Source organism: Salvelinus fontinalis, chromosome 21, assembly GCF_029448725.1.
Source record: "Salvelinus fontinalis isolate EN_2023a chromosome 21, ASM2944872v1, whole genome shotgun sequence".
Classification (NCBI taxonomy): Eukaryota; Metazoa; Chordata; class Actinopteri; order Salmoniformes; family Salmonidae; genus Salvelinus; species Salvelinus fontinalis.
This window is the reverse complement of record NC_074685.1, coordinates 31,755,786-31,776,304: the sequence shown is the minus strand read 5'-3', so window position 1 is coordinate 31,776,304 and position 20,519 is coordinate 31,755,786. Positions and strand designations below refer to the sequence as shown.

The following is a 20,519-nucleotide window of genomic DNA, read 5'->3' as shown; positions in this document are numbered from 1 at the left end:
AGCTTACATCACTCAAGGGTGCTTTCACAGATCACTATAGGGTAATAATTAGATGTTAGTGCCTCTTTAGATGACTGGGTTTAATATTAAAATGTAATGTTGTCGAATTGAATTGCATGCACATATCTAGTTTCACTCGAGGCTGTTATCGCAGTATGCAGGGTAGCCTTTCTTTGTCTGCTGCACCCTTTGCCTTCCTCTCCTCCTCTCCTCCGTCCCTCCATCCTTCTCTCCCTCCGTCCCCTTTTTCCATCCGTCCCTCCCTCTGTCCTGCACATGGGTGACAGGGCTGGGCTAGAGCAGCCTTCTTCCTGCTCCAGCTGCATCTGTTTGTCAGCCCATAGGGAACAGTGTGTGTGAGTGAGTGAGAGAAGCAGGCTACTGGGGAGAAAGCACACAGATTGCTTTCCGCTAACTGGATATACTCACCCCTTTTCTTATAGGGTTCAGCAGTATTTCTTTTAGTTTGATTTAACCAACATCTTGCTACTAACCGTGGATACAGCTGTTTGTATGACAGCAGAGAGTGGTGTGTAATGATGAGATTGCCTGTTTTTTGTCGTTGATTCAGCATCTCTTTCATGGGGGAGAGTGCAGAATCAATCTGAGATCACTGTGTGAATATGTGTGAGTGTGTGTGTGTGAGTGTGTGTGTGTGTGTGTGAGAGAGAGGGAGTGTGTGGATGTGCTGCGTGCACGTACGTGCGTTAGTGAGAGCCCGGGAGGAAGGATGGCTGCTCATGTCTGAACTGCCTCCATGCTCACAGGGAAAGGGAAAAGTCGGGGGAGAAAACAGCAGGAGGAGGGGAACAGACGCGGTGCTCTCTTCTCACTGGGGAAGGATTCTGTCCATCAGTTGGTAGGAAAGCTAATCAAAGGGATTTGGCAATGCCTGCAGAGGTGAAAGCGGTAAGTGTTTTGATTTAGTATTTGTTTTCTCTTCACTACCCTCCCTCGACGCTTTTCCTCCAGGAGCCCAGTCCACAGCTGTTCTGTATTCTATTCTATTCGGTTAGCTATAGGCTTCTCTCGTAGTATGAAGGGGGAAAGCGTTCTTTTCTCCCCTCAGATCAGTGTGTTGCAGTCTACTTGTGTGTATGCTCAGGGACATGCTCCCAACACCTCTGTTCAGTGTGTATGCTGCAGGACATATGGAGAGGCTGTCAATCATGGTAACATTATGAGAGGAGGCTGAGTGATAACCACCCACAGGGGAATGTGCTGCTGCTGCTGCATACGCTGTTATCACCCAGCACACCGCCAGCCAGCCACTGAAAGTTAGAATTACATGAAATATATCCATGCAGTATTGAGCTGTTCGTTGTCCAGGGGGCTTCCTGGCTCCTGCATCCTGCATAGACAAAGACAAGAGATGAGCGGTGTCCTCATTCTCAATGGAAATGAGTCTTGGCACAGCGGTGAATGAGATGGGATATCCTGATGTCATCATGCTGTAATGCCTAGCTGCAGTGGCTCTCTGAGGCTGCTGTGACTGGATAATGTTGTGTTTGGGTAATGTGGACAGAGAATGTTTTCCTCTCACGTCTTGACAACAAAACAAAAACAAGCCAACTTCTTGCCCCTCTAATTGGAAACCCTGGGAGGGGGTCCATTGTGACAAGTTATTGCTCGGTGTTTACCGCAATGTTGTGCACGCAGTCATTTCACATCAAGTACTGGAGCGATACACATTTCTCTCTCCTCTATCTGATGAAGACAAATTGACTGCATTGTCAGTGGTAATTCCAACAGGGTCGCAGCTTCTCCTCTTAGCTACATTAATATTGAGATAGAGGGCATGCATTTTCTCTATCCCCTGCATGATTCGTCTATCGTAATGAGCTTGTGACAAGTATTAAATGTGGCTTGCGTCTGGAGTGCCCTTGAGCCGGCCACTAAATCTGAACTCACTCAGCAGAAGATCAGACTGTTGGCCTTTCCACTATAATGTGGTGCAGTCAGCCTTGATTTGACAGTTGGCTGGAACAAGACGCTAATCGTGTCACTTTGTCCCCTGCTTCAGTGCCTCTAACATCTATCTCCTGCATCTCATTTGTAAACAGCAGCAAATACAGTCTGTAGACATATGAGGATAGTTGGTTGATGTGATGGAGGAACAGTGTTGGAAGGCTCTTGATCTGTTGAAATGCTCATCTAAAAACAGGGCCAGGTGGGAATTTCTCAGTCTCTAACCTCACTATACATCCCTCTTTGCCTCTCTCAAACCCTATTACCATCTCTCAATCCCTCCATCAAGCCTTCCTTAGAGAACAGAGACACCTGCCTTTAGCCAGCTAGTTATTTATTTATCTCTGCTCTACAATACCTCCAATCATTTATCCCTCCAGGGCTGTTGAAGACTGCATCCCCCCCCCCCCCTCTCTCTCTCTCTCACTCTGTCTCTCTCTCTCTCTGCTGTGTGTCCACCATGGGGCTTTCATCTCTCCTTCTTTCTCTCTATGACAGATTTATTTGCATGAAGATGAGGACATTATGTTTGGGAAATGGAGGCTGTGAGTGAATCAGCTCTCCCATCACATTAATGAGTTTTATAACTGCAGATTCTGAGGACTATTTTACATGCAGCCCCCTACTATTTCCCTTGGATTCGTTGAAGTTGGAATACTGTTGAATTCACTTTTATGTACAGTATGTTGGAATACTGTTGAATTCACTGTTATTTACAGTATGTTTCTGTACGGGCTCGATTCAATCCATATTGCAGAAGTTCAGCACTATAGCGAGATTGGAATTGAAAAGCAATGTTCCCATGTTCGTACAGAATGCATTCATGGTAAAACCCTGCATATGTCATCTCAATTGGAAACATCACCTTTATCATCATTGAATCGAGCCCTTACAGGCAAACCTGATATTTTCATTTGTTCCTGCACAGTAAGATTGAGAGCACTTTCATTTAGAACGGTGAGATATGATGCAATGCATTTTATGTCAGATTATCTGATGGCTTGCAAGAGATATTGGCACATAAATCAATTTTCTCCCTTATGGTGAATGGAGTTCTGCTCATTAACATGTTGAATAAGATCTCAGATTCAGACACCCTTGGGTGATCAAAACAGAATCTTCCGTGTATGAACACTATTTAGTATGCAAAAGCACGTCAACATTAATTATGGGTAATTTTGTTCATATTTTATGCCTCTTTAGTCTCTTTATAGATCCATTTGAAGTTGTTTATGTTTTATATTCAATAGATTCCTAGTTTGGGGAAATGCAACCCCCAAGTTAACTTAAATAAATAAGCATAAATCAGTAAATGACTCTGTGTGTCTCAGGCTAGCTGCTGGAGAGGGCTGATTAAAGACAGGACATTGTTATATCTCAGTACTTATGCCAAACCATTCCTCCTCATTAATCCACATAATGGCATCATTACTCTTTTAACAAATCAAATCTCTCAGCACCTGAACCTCCACAATTACAACAGCCTGCTCCCCTCTTTGCCATTCCCCACACATGGCCACACATCAGTATGGAAAGGCTGAATAGCGTTGTGTCTTACACTATACAGTGAGGGGGTGTTTGAAAGAGAGGGCTTAAAAATGAACAATATGCGAGCAGTCAGCAGGGGAAGTGAAAGGTCAGCAGAATGGCAGCAGCAGAATGGTCAACGGGGTGAGAGGGCCTCAAGAGAGGTCAAACAAATGCTGATTTAATTAAACAGGTGGAGCTCATTCTCACATTTAGATAATACCCTCTCTTGCTCTCACTGGCATGTCACCTTTAGTTTGTCTTTATTTCTCCCTCTCTTTACAAAGGATACTGGGCACTCTCCCTCTCCTCTCTCTCTCTCTCTCTCCTTCTCGCCTCTCTCTCTCTCTCTCTCCCTCTTCTCCTTTGCTAGATCTCCCTCTCTCTCTCTCGCTCTCTATCTACCTCTCCTCTCTCTCTCTCTCTCTCTTGCTTTCTCACTCGTTCACTCTCTTTCTCTGTGAAACGTTCTCTTCTACGCTTCGGATGTCTAACTAAATCTCTTCCCTTTGCTGTGTATCAAACTCTCGACCCTGCACTTGGTCTGTAGTAGGATATGTCTCCAACTCTCTACCCTGTGCTATGTGCTTGCCTGCTGCGTAGGAGTGTGTATCTAACTCGTTCCTCTGTTGTGTAGGAGCAGATCCCAGGGGGGCCCTCGTCTCTGTCGGCTATAACCCCGGAAACCAAGGAATCACATGTGGAACCTACAGACGATGACCTGAACACACCCACCTCCAACTCCTCTGTTGTCACCTCCACCAATGGCAGCTCCACTGCAGAGACAGAGGCACCACAACACACAGAGGTTCCCACTCATCAATATATTGATCCCCTATGGACTATTTACTTCATTTAGCAATCAGTCATCATCTAAGCTCAGCCAGTTGATCTCTACAGTACATCTCTCCCAGGATCATACTGTAATCATTATCTACTGGAATCTGAAGCATGGATTAATCCTCCATTATATCTCCAATAAAACACCATCCCAGTGCATTACGATTTATGTCAGAACAATGGGAAACAATAACTATACAGTGTAATACATCTGCAGCTGTGGTGAACTATGATGTGTTTTTAATCCTAACCATCCGCCAGAAACAAATTGCCATTCAACAGAATGTAAATCTAAAGGCCCCAGACAGCTTTTTGAACTGAAGGCTGTATTGTGCCAAGCTCCCAGAATTTCCCTTGGGGAAGTAGCAGCTAACACTATTGTATCTCAGGGCCAGAGAATGCCACAAAGCTTATCCTAGTGTAGAATTTCCACAATACTATTCATCAGACTATTTGAGTCATCTAACGTCATACATATTTACATCATATTCATAGTTGTGCAAGATAAAAACACAGATTGCGTGTTGGTCTTGGTGGTTGTGAAAATGTTAACATCAAAATCAACTTCCATCAAACAGACCATTTTAATTTCCTGCAATTTACTCTAGTACTCAACAGTAGCTGGACCTCAGCTTGTTTCATCACAGTCCAATCTAAACTAATTTCCAACTGGGGAAATACATTATTCACTGGCAGCCAAGCAGAATGAATTATCTACTCGCCTACTTCAAAGCCAGGAATCTGTTGTAATAAAAATGATGGATAATTCCTGTGAGACGAGAGCTTGTGGGCGATTTTTTGGTTTGTTTAATGCAGGGTTAAATGTTTATCAAACTGTGCCATTTTGTGCTCTCTGCTGTTGGGGAAAAAAGTTAGTAGTAGATTTGGTGGTAGTATTGATAAACGTGGTTGTGGTTATTTGAGGCAGTGAGTGCAGCTTTAGGATGGCGTCTCATAGACTTGGCTGAGGCTGTGATGGAGATGGAATATTAGATCCCACAGTTGGGGCAGTCTGACTGGTGTATTGAAATTAACGATATGCCTTCCTCTCTACAGGACCCCAAGGTTGTGGAACTAGCGAATGACCAGGCAGACACTCCGAACACCCCAGACACACCCACCCCCCAGCTTCCCCCAGCCCCACAGCATCTCCCAGTTACCCAGGTTCCCATGTGTCCAGACAACCCATCTCTGCAGCCCAGCCCCCTGACCAACGTCCAAAACTCCTCTGAGTCCCTCACCCCCCTTATCACAACCACTGCTACCATCACCACTCTCCCCCCTCCCTACAACAACACCGACCGTGATCCCAACACAGAGATCCCTGAGAGGCAGAACAACATCTACACCCTCCCTGACCCTCCATTTCCTGGCCTTGGAGGTGCTATGTATTCTGGGTATGGCAGCCTGTCTCGAGGAGGTGTCCACCACAACTCCCCCCACACCTACTGGCCCTCCAGGAACTACCAGACCCAGCCCGGAGGCCACTACACCCTGCCCCTACCCAGGGACAACTACGGCCAGGTGGGCCTGACTAACCAGACCGAGGGGGAAGGACCAGGGGACGCCCAGGATGTAAAGGCTGACTACCCCACCTCCAGCTACGCCACCCTGGGGGGAATCCACTATCTCAGACCCATCACTACCATGGAGCTCCTGATGGAGCCTTCCAGAACCAGGTTAGGATATGGGCTAGCTAGTTCGGCACATGCATGACAGTAGAACTCCCTAGCAGCATATCCAAGCTAAAAAGACTGGTGACCTTGTTATCTCAGCTCTATGGTAGGTGATGGAATCCATTGATTCAAAGTCAAGTCCTTTATTCCCATTAAAATTAGTTATTTACATTCAGAGAATGGACAGTAGTAAAAGGACATTTAATGTGTGGCGCGCAAACATCAATAACCTCTCTGTAAATTAGTTTACCCTTGACAAAGGCTAATGCTTTCTCAAGACCGGGCATTGATTTTTGCTGTGTGTAGGTAGTCATTTGAAAAGGAGGACACATTCTGTGTATTGTTTGCTACTGACCAATAGAACAGTCCTGTACACAATCATTATCTTCATTCACCACATAAATGCTGTTTTCAGTGACGAGATAACACTGTAGAGTACACTTCACCATACACTGACCCTCAACATTCGATTATGTAGCTTATGAACACATTTTATTTTTTAAAGAGGAGACTAGAAAATTCTACTTATAAGACTCAACACAGCTCAGTATGGCTTGAAACTGCATGAGTGGATTTCTGTATATTGCGATCCATAGCGTTGAGCCTCAGTGGGAGCTTCTAGCTGCTGTAGTCCATGTGGTGGGGCGAGACAGATGGCCGGCAGTCAAGGAGCAGGTGGTAACAATCAGCGGAGGCCACCAGTCAATAAATAAGGAGGTTACACCTGTATCACTGACTGACAGCAGCACGTTCCTCAGCTTGTAAGCTGTCAATGAGCTGTTTACAGAGGATACTTAACTATCTAGCGCTCTATCGCTTCCCCGCCTATCTTCTGCTCTCTCTTTCTCTCCATCTATCTGGAACTCAAGCTGTCGAGATAAAATATCTGTTTGCACAACTATTCAGAGAACATACAAGAGACAATAACGGTGACTGTTCAGCAAACAACATCTAATTGCTTTCTGTGCATTCTGTCTGTCTCTACATATAGGCCCATCTCTTGTCCTTGTCTCAGCCCCCCCCTCCCCACTTAACCCCTCCTTCCCTCTCTATTTCTCCAGAGGGGGATACGAGGAGGCCCTCATGTCCCAGGTGGACGGGGACCCCACCTCCTTCTTCCAGGCCATGTCCAGGGCTCAGATGCTACAGTTCCCCCACAAGCGCTGCAGCATGGTCAGCCTGGACAGCATCCGTAAGGACCCCCGCTGGAGGGACCCCAACCTGAGGGAGGTCATCACCATGCTCAGCCACCCCATGGACCCGGTCAAGTCCAACGCCGCCGCCTACTTGCAGCACCTGTGCTACGAGAACGACCACATGAAGCAAGACGTCAGGCAGCTGAAGGGGGTTCCAGTACTGGTGGGCCTCCTGGACCACCCTAAAGCCGAGGTCCACCGCAAGGCCTGTGGAGCCCTGAGGAACATCTCCTATGGGAAAGACCACCACAACAAGGTGGCCATCAAGAACTGTGATGGCATCCCGGCCCTGGTCAGACTGCTGAGAAAGTCCAGTAACATGGAGGTCACAGAGCTGGTCACAGGTACAGTGAGCCTATGACAGAAGATTCACCCTGATTACCCAAACACCTTCTGTATAGCATTCGGACAAATCGCGTATACTTTTTACCTATAGGGACCCTGTGGAACCTCTCCTCCCATGAGCCTCTGAAGATGATGATCATCAACCACGGGCTCCAGACACTGACTGATGAGGTCATCATCCCCCACTCTGGCTGGAGGAGAGACCCTACTGAGCACTCCAGACCCCAGGAGACAGAGTGGACCACCGTGTTCAAGAACACCTCAGGATGTCTCAGGCAAAGTATAGCAGCTACATAGATGAAAAGATAATGGAACCTTACACAACAACTATTTCAGGGTTCATTGCTCCCTAAATTGGACGTTTCTAAATTGGACGTAATGGTAAATGAGATACTGATAGCGGTGCTATGCTAACTTCATCCGCCCCACTAATAGAGCTGTGTTCCCCCAGGAATGTGAGCTCAGATGGGGCAGAGGCTCGGCAGAGACTGAGGGAGTGTGAGGGGCTGGTGGACGCACTCCTCCATGCCCTTCAGTCAGCTGTCGCACACAAGGAGACCGACAATAAGGTGAACGCAGACACAGTTGAGCACATGTAAATCCCAACGAAAACACTATAGCCGGAATGCGAATCAGTACATTAACCAAAAGTATTCTGGACCACATATGAGAATCAGACCCTCCCCACATTCTATGCATCTGCTGTCTGTGATGAGCATCTTTGTGTTGTTTATCCTCCTATCTCTCAGTTGGTAGAGAACTGTGTCTGCATCCTGAGAAACCTCTCCTACCACGTCCACAAAGAGGTGCCGGGGGCGGAGAGATTTCAGGAACCCGTGGCCAATCAGGTGCCAGGGTTAGGAGGGAACCAGAAGAAAAAGAAGGAGGCAGACTGTTTTGGAGGGAAGAAGCCAAAGGGTGAGTTGAATCTGACCTCATGATGGCGCTATATGAATGGTGGTCAAGCAGTTTGCGCAACACGTAATACGTAGTAGAATTGTGGGATTTCTGGTGTGTACTCTGTGTTGCTTTACTAATGTCTTCCTTATTTATCTTTTGTTTTGTTTCCTTCCGTTCAATAGAGGAGTGGTTCAGTCAAAGTAAGTCTGAATGAATGAATGATATTTGACAATCTGAAAATCCAGAATAATGTTCTGTCAACAATGAGAAACCAGGACCTCTGTGGTTGCTTGCCCTGTTGTCTGCCTCAAGACTTGAGCTTCAGTGGAAGACCTAGGATTTTCTGACTCATTGTTAGAAAAGATTTCTACACATTCCATGTCTCTATACACTTTCCATGTTTTGATCTTTCCTATTTATTGTGTGTGTGTGTGTGTGTGTGTGTATGTATGTGTGTGTGTATATGTCTGTGTGTGTGTGTGTGCGTGTGTGGTTGCGTGTGTGTGTGTTTCGTCTAGGCTGGAGAAATGGACCAAGTGATAAAAAATATGGTACTCTGGATTTACCCAAACGCACAGAACCAATGAAAGGTATGGAACATCTTTAGGGATCTGTGGATTGGTCAAGATTCAAGACATGCATTTATGTAACTTCAAGATGCATTCCAAAGACCTACATTGTACAAAGCCTTAACCTTGGCATGAGGCATTTGGAAAGGGTATTTGTGCATGATGTAGAATCGTTTCCAATGTGTTGTACTGTCAAGAAGTGGTTGGATTGTATTTGAAACATTTAGAGATAACAATAGGTTGCCTGAATGTTTTGGCAGAACTACATGGTCCATACAAACGTACCATGTGTCAGTTACTATATGAGTACAGTACAATATGGAATAGCTTGGTGGGATTGCTGTGGCAACTCAAGAGACTTATATTGTGAATAATGTACTTCTGTGTTTGAGATGGCGCAGTGTAGACAGCTAGTAGAGCTTATATTCAGCATCAAATGAAGGGACGATTGAATGCATTTTGTGTCACAATGTGATGATAAGACACTATAGCTGCCTTTTTAATGTAAAATATAATGTGTAATATCGCAGACTATTGACAGGATTCTAAACTAGTCATTGACATTCAGAAGTTCCAACAGAAGATTATACCTTAGTAAAAAAGAGAGTTGTATAACTGAATAGATTATACCTTAGTAAAAAAGAGAGTTGTATAACTGAATAGATTATACAACTCTCTTCTATATGGCATTGGAACATAATCAGATACATGAATATACATATACAGACAAAATCATTCCCTGAGCATGGTTGATGTCTTTTGATGTAAAAGTCCAGACAGGTTTAAAGGGAAGGTTTGGTCGTGGCCCACCAGAACTTGTGTGAGAAGGTTTCTGATGACACAGGGAACGGGCACTGCTCGATGGACCTGTGTAGCCAGTCAGAAAATCTTATACCCTCCACAGAACCTGTGTGCCTGGCTGTGGAGCCATCCCACACTCCTGCCTGCGGCTGCAATCAATGTGATAAGAAGGTTACATGCCTAGGTCAGGATTAGACAGCACGTAAGTCTCTCAGCCAGAGGCAGCCTATCAGCATCTTCGGCTTCAGCTGGCTGAATATCATTGGAAAGCCTCTGGAGGACCGCCTGTGAGAGAATTCCTGAGTATTTGGATTCCTTCTATACTCCAGCATGACTGCTAGGGATGTATGTGTAGCTAGAACCCTCTCACTCCAGTAGAATAGTACAGTCTGTGAATATGGTTGAAGTGAGTGGTGGTACCGTTTGTAGCAGACAAGAGTTCTCAGAGAGCTGATAAGAGTTGGAGCCCGAAGCATCCATTGGTTAATAATGCAATAGTGATCCATGTTTACATGTAGTTGGGGTGTTTGCGTGAAAGTTTGGAGTTGGAAAAAACATTTAGTTTTCTTTATGCATTTGTAATATCATGCACAGTCCAAATCCCTTTGCAAGGCAGAATATTCCTTCAACATAAAAGCAGTGTGAATATCTAAAATTTACACACACAAACATGGCTAAGCTTTAATTGGGGGTATTATCTATGTTGTGTACATTATACTGTATAGTCTTTCTGAAATACTAGGCCAATAATAATTTTGAGCTTCATAGCCTAACTGTGTAAGCCTACATATATTCTCTAGAGCAGTGATTCCCGAAGTTTTTATAGTCCCGTACCCCTTCAAACATTCAACCTCCAGCTGCGTACCCCCTCTAGCATCAGGGTCAGCTGCGTACCCCCTCTAGCATCAGGGTCAGCTGCGTACCCCCTCTAGCATCAGGGTCAGCTGCGTACCCCCTCTAGCATCAGGGTCAGCACTCTCTCAAAGGTTGTTTTATTAAACATAAGAATGCGTATGAGTTTGTCACAACCTGGCTCGTGGAAAATGACAAAGAGCTCTTATAGGACCAGGGCATAAATAATAATATCATTCTTATCAATCTTTTGCTCTTTACTTAGCCATCTTACATATAAAACCTTATTTGTTCATCAAAAATTGTGAATAACTCACCACAGCTTAATGAGAAGGGTGTGCTTGCAAGGATGCACATAACTCTGCAATGTTGGGTTGTATTGGAGAGAGTCTCAGTCTTAAATCATTAACCACACACAGTCTGTGCCTGTATTTAGTTTTCATGTTAATGAGGGCCGAGAATCCACTCTCACATAGGTACGTGGTTGCAAAGGGCGTCAGTGTCTTAACAGCACAATTTGCCAAGGCAGGATACTGTGAGTGCAGCTCAATCCAGAAATCTGGCAGTGGCTTCTGATTATATTCAAGAACCGCTTGTTGCAATTTCAATGAGGCCCTCCTGTTCAGATATCGGTAAGTGGACTGGAGGCAGGGCACGAAAGGGATAACAAATCCAGCTGTTTGTGTCGTCTGTTTCGGGAAAGTACCTGCGTAATTACGCACCCAGCTCACTCAGGTGCTTCGCTATATCACATTTGACATTGTTCTTAACCTTGTCCATTTGCACACACAAAAATCATACAATGATAGAAAGATGTGTGTGTTGTCCTTGTTAATGCAGACAGAGAAGAGCTCCAACTTCTTAATCATAGCCTCAATTTTGTCCCGCACATTGAATATAGTTAATCCTAGATTCAGATCATTCAGGTGAGAAAAAACATCACCCAGATAGGCCAGTCATGTGAGAAACTCGTCACCATGCAAGCGGTCAGACAAGTGAAAATGATGGTCAGTAAAGAAAACTTTAAGCTCGTCTCTCAATTTAAAAAAATTTGTCAATACTTTGCCCCTTGATAACCAGCGCACTTCTGTATGTTGTAAAAACGTTACATGGTCGCTGCCCATATCATTGCATAGTGCAGAAAATAGTTCAGGGGCCTTGCTTTAACAAAGTTAACCCTTTTCACTGTAGTGTCCAAAACGTCCTTCAAGCTGTCAGGCATTCCCTTGACAGCAAGAGCCTATCGTGGATGCTGCAGTTTACCCAAGTGGCATCGGGAGCAACTGCTTGGACGCGCATTACCACTCCACTATGTCTCCCTGTCATGGCTTTTGCGCCATCACTACAGATACCAACACATCTCGGCCATCAAAGTCAATTTGATGTCACATAGCTGTCCAGTACTTTAAAAATATCCTCTCCTGTTGTCCTGGTTTCCATTGGTTTGCAGAAGAGGATGTCTTCCTTAACCTCTCTTGGGCACGTGAGACGGTAGCGTCCCACCTCTTCAACAGCCAGTGAAACTTCTGGGCGCCAAATTCAAATACAGAAATACTCATTATAAAAATTAAAAAAACAAAACATATTTTACATAGGTTTAAAGATGAACTGCTTGTGAATCCAACCACGGTGTCTCATCATACCAGTTCCAATGTATCTGAGAGTTCTCTGTGCTTCTCTCGTTCCCTCCCTCCCTCTCTGTAGGTCTGGAGCTGCTTTACCAGCCAGAGGTTGTGAGGCTGTACCTGTCTCTCCTCACTTGCAGTCAAAACCACAACACCCTGGAGGCAGCAGCCGGAGCGCTGCAGAACCTCGCTGCAGGACACTGGGCGGTGAGTGAAGGCCAATCGTAGAAGCAGTTGATCTGAGGCTGTGGGAGAACAGACTGCTTGTTTCTCATCCCATTTCTCTTTCTCTCTCTCTCTCTCTTGCTCTCTGTGTGAAGGGTTGATTAAGTGTGATTGAATTGTGGTTGAAAAACTATAATGTGTATAAAAGTATGAGTATGTATTAATAATCATAAGTAGCACAATAGGACTTTACAAAATGTCATACATTACACCCTTCTATTATTCTCTCTCTCTGTGCCTTTGCTCAAAGTGGTCCAGTTACATCCGGGCCACAGTGAGGAAGGAGAAAGGTCTGCCTGTCCTGGTGGAGCTACTGCGTTCAGATGGTGATAAAGTGGTCCGGGCTGTAGCTATTGCTCTACGCAACCTGGCCATAGATCGACGGAACAAAGACCTCATAGGTACATAGACACGCACGCACGCACGCACGCACGCACACACACACACACACACACACACACACACACACACACACACACACACACACACACACACACACACACACACACACACACACACACACACACACACACACACGATTTGACCATTTTCTTTCCCCCACAGGGAATTATGCCATGAGGGACCTGGTAAGTAATCTGCCCTGTGGTCAGCAGAGGCCAGCCAAGAACCTGGAAGGGGACACAGTGGTGGCCATTCTGAACACTATCCATGAGATCATCTCAGACAGCCCTGAGAACGCCCGAGGTCTCATACAGGGCCACGCCATCCAGAAACTGGTAGCCATCAACAAGACAAGGTATATTTTCATAGCAAAGTATCTTTGGTGTTGGTTTCAATTGGCTAGATGCTCAGTCTACAGTGCTGTGCTTTCTCCTTTATGCTGGCTCTTGTTTATTCTCTTGTTTCTTTGCTAGCCAATCTGAGCGAGAGACCAAAGCAGCATTTCATGTCCTGCAGACAGTGTGGGCTTACAAGGACCTAAGAAACAGTCTCTACAAGGGAGGCTGGAACAAGAGCCACTTTAAGGTATGGCATGGCATGCTGAAGAAGGCTCTATTCCCCATTCACTACACAATCCAAATGGGTGGCACAAACACAACTCTGTTATTGATTTGTAACTTGAGCACTGTATGGGACAAAATTAGTTCCTAATGGCATATTGTGTGTTCTCTCTTTTTTACTCTCAGCCAACAACTAGTGGAATGTCCAAAAAACCGAAGAGCGGAAAGTCAGGCTATGATGACATCACACTGCCTCTGATGGAGAAAAATCAAGGTCACCATGAGACTGTAGCTTCAGCATAAGTGTGGGTGTGCCTATTCCTTGTTTGTCATTTGAATGTAAAATGGCCTTTGTTTATTGTATTCTCTCTGTCTTTCACACAGATGGATACTCCACTGTGGAGCAGGGGGACAGAGTGGGTGATGGGCCAGGCTACATGATGGAGAGAGAGTCTCTCCAGGTCAGTAACACTGCACAGAGCACCTTACTATACGTAAGGTCAGGAGTTCTTCAATGGTGACTCACATTTAACTAAACACACACTCACATTTTGTTGTAGAGTATCCCAGAGAGGAAGCACTTCATCCGGGCTGGAAGGCCTGCAGTGGGCCTGGTGGAGCGCAAACCTCCACCCCTCGACTCCTGGGTCTGAGACTGGTAGAAGGGATTGTAGTGCAGGTAAATCCAATTTCACTGAACTATTTTAGGGTTGATGTTTTACACATCGGTGTGATGCATGTCCTTTGTCTTTTTTCTTTTTTGCAGGAGATGTGCTGGTGAAAGAGGAAGTGAAACGTCAACATTTGTGGAGGTCATTGTGGTGTTTATTCTTTAGATGGACATTCTGTTGGTCAACTCACCATTTAGGACAACATGGTTATTTCCCCCCCCAGTAAATCAGAATGGAGTGAATATGGACTTGCGTTTACATTTTCATTGTGAAACTCTGACTGTAGTTGATCAGAGCCTCTCCTACTTAGAAAATAAATAAATGTGCACATAATGGACAGCGGGATGAGTGGAGTGACACAGCTGAATGTAGGCCAGGAAGTTAGGATTTGTCAAAACATTTTTGTTTTATGTACCTGACCTGCCCTACTCTAGAATTAACATGTTGTATTGTTTTACTCCTGCAAGGTGTGCATCCGTTTTATGTGAGAGACTAGTTGGAAATGGGATTGTACATGTGTAATAAAAGATTGTTAATATTCTAAATTAAGGCATTTATATTGTAATATTCATGTTATTTATTAACAGTTGTGAACGTTATCTTGTAACCACAAATACAATGGATACCTCCATATAATAATACACTAAGTAATAGTGCCATTTTATCAGGAGCTGACTCGATGACTGCTTTATGCAGTGTTTGTTCTTGCATCGCGATGTTAAATTGATAATGTTAGCAAATAAAATCCACAATTTCTCATACAATTTCTCAACGTTATATGGACTTAATGTATACTGTATTTTCTGTTCTTCTCGTCTTTCTGTTAGGACAAGGGCGAGGGGTTTATTCAACATGTATGTTAGGGAATTTATCATTCACGCAGCATGTTGCTTAGGTGTTGTGCTATAGTCATTTTACTTTCAGCACTGGACAGCTCCATATGTTTACAGTGTATATGGTCGCTGTGCTGGAACGAGAATAGAAACATGAAATGAAGTGTGCAGCAAGTTGGAAAAGCTGCTCGAGCATAATGCATTTTTTGAAGAATTCTGCCGTTGATGATGTCACTTCTTTGTTTACTTTTGCCAGTGAATGTCATATTTGTTACAAGATGAAACCAAAATATACCCAGGTCCAGCTAAAGAAGGAGAAAAAAAGGTACGTTTGAATACATGTACTCCAGTTCAGAGCATCAATTTTGCTAACAGTGACAGCTTGCTAGCAACACTTGACCGGTCAACCAAAATGGGCTTGATAGGTATTAATCAATCTCGTGTAGTTAAGTTAGCTAACGTTAGCTAACTTAAGTTAAATGAACTGCGATAGCTAGCTAACGTTAGCTAAAGCTTGAATCTTGAATGCAGTGTTTCATAAATTCAAAAATTTTAATTAGCTAACTACTAATGCTGGAAGAAGTTAAAGAAAAGCACTGCTTCTTTTTACTGTAGGTTCCAGGAGGAGGGAGGAGACAATGTGAGGGAAAGTTCACATTTAGCTGGTGAGGATTTTAAAGAATTTCGAAGACTATTAGCTAGCTAGACAATTTAACTTAATACAGTAGCTAGATGTCTATTTTGACATCTATCTCTTCTGGCATTTAAATCTCTTTATCCAGCATTCCCAGCTCTCAGTCTTGCAGGAGTTGGGGCTACGCCCCTTCCTCAGAATGCTCAGACCACTGCCCTCCCCCCACCAGGTCTCAGTAGAAAGTACCCCCTATCTCGATCCACACTCTCAGCCAAGACCAAGATTTGGATGCCAGTGCAAGAGACCTGGAAAGGAGAACCTTATGACAAGCCTTTGCTCAAATACACAATAGCCCTCCCTATTGGCAGGCGCCACTGTAGACCTCATCCAATAAAACGACCGGTCCCCAACCCTTCCCCCAACCTGACGGATAAAAGAGTGAAGTTTAAACATCCTGAGGCCACCCTCCGTTTTATCCCAGTGAGGCCAGACTTAGAGCAGCTCACCAGGCAGAGAACCCTCCCTGGTGGTCAGTTGGTTAGACCTGTGACACCCAGACCACTATCACGCAAGCAACCCCCCTCTGCAGACCATAGCCCCCTAGACGGTATCCACTCACACAGATCCCTTGCTAAGGTGCAGGCTGCTGGAGGTGAGGACAGGGGAGGCGGAGGAGATGGTGCCTCCCTATCCCGCTCTGTCAGGGATTTGCAGTTGCTTAGCTCCAGCTCCAACGACGAGGATTCTGAGTCTCCTTCTGAGTCCCAGTTCCGATGCACCACTCCAGCCTACCTCACCCGCCGCTACCAGAACAGTTTGAAATGGTACCAGGCGGTGCGCAGCGAGAAGAAGACCAAACATCACAAGGAGAGGCTTGACCAGCTTTGCTATAAGGTAAACACTGTATTCTATTTTACTAAACTCATGCCTGGCTAAAAAAGATGTAAACAAATCGATTTAGTGACTCTCATATTGGATCTTACTGTATTGTCATCTCTCACTTTTCTTTCCTTAGGAGGCATCAGATGAGTCTAATGCTGAAAGAGGTAGCTAGGGTTTTTAGTCCGCCAAATTTGAGACATCAAATATAATCATACAGTCCTTTTTATGCTATGTCAATGGGAACTCAGTCTTTTCTCTTCTGTCAGTGATTGCCTTTTTTGCAAGCTTACTCTACTAATGATTGTAATTACTTGTTCCCTGCCCTATCATTTGTTACTAGGCCCCTCGGGTGTCCAGGCGAGACACACCGCCCCTCTGGGTGCTGGGGAGGGGAGGTCTGTCTGTAAACCCTACCAGGCAGGAAAGAGGAGAAGGAGTCCGCCGTCAGAGAAAGGTTTTTATTTATTTATTTGTTTATTTGTCAGGGACCATGTACAACATGCCATTGCAACAGATTTAGCTAGATAGCAAATTTACATCTGTAGTCCCCTGGCAGAAAACAATGAACATTAATACATCAACACAATGCTAAAATATAACATCATATTAAAATATTTATTTAAAACAATGTCAAAATATACAACAATAGACAATATAATGATAATATTACATCAGAGTTGACCCTCGGTCCCACTGTATTTGACATCAGTATCTGAATGTCTTATTGTTCACATGACTGGTTTGCCTAGCAAACGTGCAGCACTCTCACACTGGTTGGCAGGGTGTTCCTTAATCCAGACGCTCTGACTGGAAAAGTTGTCTGACCAAATTTGGTGGACCTAAACTGACTTGAGCAGTCCCCTCTGGTTGAAGTTCTTGTTGTCCTGGTATTGTCTTTGCAATATGTAACAAACTGCTTAAGAGGTGTTGGGGAAAGTTTTTAAATGTTTATTTTATTTAACCTTTATTTTAACTTGGCAAGTCAGTTAAGAACAAATTCTTATTTACAATAACGACCTACCAGAAGGCAAAAGGCCTCCTGCGGGGACAGGGCCTGGGATAAAAAAAATTAGAACAAAAATAAATATAGGACAAAACATAAAGACTACATAAAGAGAGACCTAAGACAACAACATATCATGGCAGAAACACATGAAAACACCGCATGGTAGCAACACAACATGACAACAACATGGTAGCAACATAGCATGGCAGCAGCACAATGTGGTAGCAGCACAAAACATGCTACAAACATTATTGGGCACAGACAACAGCACAAAGGGCAAGAAGGTAGATACATCACGCGAAGCAGCCACAACTGTCACTGAGAGTCCATGATTGAGGCTTTGAATGAAGAGATGTTGTTAAAACGGTCCAGGTTGAGTGTTTGTTGCAGCTCATTCCAGTCGCTAGCTGCAGCGAACTGAAATATGGAGCGACCCAGGGATGTGTGTCATTTGGGGACTATTAACAGAATGTGACTGGCAGAATGGGTGTTGTATGTGGAGGATGAGGGCTGCAGTAGGTATCTCAAATAGGGGGGAGTGAGGCCTAAGAGGATTTTATAAATGAGCATCAATCAGTGGGTCTTGCGATGTGTATACAAGATGTCCAGTTTACAGAGGAGTATAGAGTGCAGTGATGTGTCCTATAAGGAGCATTGGTGGCATATCTGATGGCCGAATGGTAAAGAACATCTAGCCGCTCGAGAGCACCCATACCAGCTGATCTATAAATTACGTCTCCGTAATCTAGCATGGGTAGGATGGTCATCTGAATCAGGGTTAGTTTGGCAGCTGTGGTGAAAGAGGAGTGATTACAATAGAGGAAACCAAGTCTAGATTTAACCCTAGCCTGCAGCTTTGATATGTGCTGAGAGAAGGACAGTGTACCGTCTAGCCATACTCCCAAGTACTTGTATGAGGTGACTACCTCAAGCTTTAAACCCTCAGAGGTAGTAATCACACCGGTGGGGAGAGGGGCATTCTTCTTACCAAACCACATTACTTTTGTTTTGGAGGTGTTCAGAACAAGGTTAAGGGCAGAGAAAGTTTGTTGGACACTAAGAAAGCTTTGTTGTAGAGCATTTAACACAAAATCCGGGGAGGGCCCAGCTGAGGATAAGACTGTCTCATCTGCATATAAATGGATGAGAGAGCTTCCTACTGCTTGAGCTATGTTGTTGATGTAAATTGAGAAACTCATGCGGCCTAGGATTTAGCCTTGGGGTACTCCCTTGGTGACAGGCAATGGCTGAGTCAGCAGATGTTCTGACTTTATACACTGTACTTTTTGAGGGAGGTAGTTAGCAAACCAGGCCAAAGACCCCCCAGAGACACCAATACTCCTTAGCCGGCCCACAAGAATGGAATGGTCTACCGCAGGGCTGCCTAACCCTCTTCTTGGAGATCTACCATCCTGTGGGTTTTCAGTCCAACCCTAATTTAACACACCTGATTTGACTAATTAGCTGCTCAACAAGACCTTAACTAGCTGAATCAGATATGCTAAATTAGAGTTGGACTGAAAATCTACAGGACAGTAGATCTCCAGGAAGAGTGTTGGGCAGCCTTGGTATACTGTATCAAAAGCTTAGGCTAAGTCAATAAAAATAGCAGCACAACATTGCTTAGAATCAAGGGCAAAGGTGACATCATTTAGGACCTTTAAAGTTGCAGTGACATATCCATAACCTGAGTGGAAACCACAGTCAGTAATTTGATTATTGACACGTTTTTCCAACACTTTTGATAAACAGGGCAAAATAGAAATTGGCCTATAACAGGATCAGCTTGGCCGTGGCTGCCTTCCAAGCAATGGGAATCTCCCCAGAGAGGGGAGACAGGTTTAAAAGGTCAGCGATAGGCTTGGCGATGATAGGTGCAGCAACCTTAAAGAAGAAAGGGTCTAAACCATCTGAACCAGATGTTTTTTGGGGGTCAAGTTTAAGGAGCTCCTTTAACACCTCGGACTCAGTGACCGCCTGCAGGGAGAAACTTTGTAGCAGGGGAAAAAGAGGGAGGAGCATCGGGGATAGTCACATTAGAAGGGGTGGGAGATGAGGAAATGTTGGACGGGCAAAACATGGTCTTTTACCATTTTCCAGAAATTCTTGTGGTTAGACCCACAGAGAGAGAACTGCTCCTTAAGTAACTAACTTTGGACTTCCGGATAGCCTGAGTGCACTTATTTCTAATTTGTCTGGACGAGAGCCAGTCACCCTGAGTATGCGTGTCGAACGATTTGCCAAATGTAGTTCTTGAGGTGGATTAACTCTGCCAGATCACGGTCAACCAGGGGCTGAACCTGTTTTTAATTATCCTTTTCTTTATGGGCGCGTATTTTTTAACGATACCTCTGAAAATATAAAAAAGGTCCAAGCGTCTTCGACAGAGGTGATCAAGCTGATTCTATACCAATTTACAGAGGCCAGATCATGAAGGAAGGCTTGCTCATTAAAGTTTTTTAGCAAGCGTCTGTCACAAGTCAGGACAGGTCGTTTCACTGAGCAGTCATTACAAACACAGGCTGTAAAACAGTGATCACTAAGGTCATTACAGAAAACACAAGATTGATACCTATCAGGATTACTTGTGAGGATTACATCAAGGAGAGTAGCCTTTTCTGGGTGTTTGGAGTCATACCTTGTGGGATTGGTGAGAAACATGAGAAACATTTAGGGAGTCCCATTGCTTTAGGACTTGGTCAGGTGGTTTAAGCATGTCCCAGTTTAGGTCACCTAGCAGGACAAATTCAGACTTAGTGTAAGTGGCCAGGAGAGCGCTTAGTTCATTTAGAGTACAGGCCGGTGCTGATGGTGGCCGATAACACCCAGAAACATTCAACAAAGACGTATTTGAAAGTTTAATGTGTAAAACCAGCAGATCAAATTGTTTGGGGACAGACTTGGTAGAGATAACAGAGCACTGAAGGTGTTCCTTGGTAAACATTGCCACTCCACCACCTTTTGAAGATCTGTCTTGCCGATAAAGGTTCTAAACAGAAATGTTAAT

At 44.5% G+C, this 20,519-nt stretch overlaps 1 protein-coding gene across 3 annotated transcripts; it reads left to right on the top strand.

Moving 5' to 3' along the window:
• Positions 1 to 282: 282 nt before the first annotated feature.
• On the top strand, positions 283 to 14,921 carry LOC129818658 (splicing regulator ARVCF-like). 3 transcript variants are annotated; one of them, XM_055874772.1, is made up of 18 exons: positions 285 to 529; positions 768 to 909; positions 4,133 to 4,303; positions 5,392 to 6,014; positions 7,073 to 7,551; positions 7,644 to 7,827; positions 8,004 to 8,121; positions 8,302 to 8,470; positions 8,635 to 8,652; positions 8,971 to 9,042; positions 12,379 to 12,506; positions 12,775 to 12,925; positions 13,089 to 13,281; positions 13,400 to 13,511; positions 13,673 to 13,760; positions 13,871 to 13,947; positions 14,047 to 14,165; positions 14,253 to 14,921. In XM_055874772.1, exons 2-17 carry the CDS (start codon positions 889 to 891, stop codon positions 14,137 to 14,139), a joined length of 2,697 nt encoding a protein of 898 aa, XP_055730747.1. In that variant the 5' UTR covers positions 285 to 529; positions 768 to 888; the 3' UTR covers positions 14,140 to 14,165; positions 14,253 to 14,921. The 3 variants fall into 3 exon arrangements, 2 of the variants coding, with proteins under 2 accessions (XP_055730747.1, XP_055730746.1); XM_055874771.1 differs by having other exon boundaries at positions 285 to 909; XR_008753967.1 differs by lacking the exon at positions 14,253 to 14,921 and having other exon boundaries at positions 283 to 909; positions 13,673 to 13,791; positions 14,047 to 14,061.
• The last annotated feature ends 5,598 nt before the right edge of the window (positions 14,922 to 20,519 follow it).

What these genes read in the sequence shown, in the direction of transcription:
- LOC129818658 (XM_055874772.1), top strand. Translation starts at nt 889, where the DNA reads ATGCCTGCAGAGGTGAAAGCG. An exon ending in GGTCACAGAGCTGGTCACAG is followed by an intron (nt 7,552 to 7,643) that starts GTACAGTGAGCC and finishes TTTTACCTATAG; the next exon opens with GGACCCTGTGGAACCTCTCC. An exon ending in AACACCTCAGGATGTCTCAG is followed by an intron (nt 7,828 to 8,003) that starts GCAAAGTATAGC and finishes GTGTTCCCCCAG; the next exon opens with GAATGTGAGCTCAGATGGGG.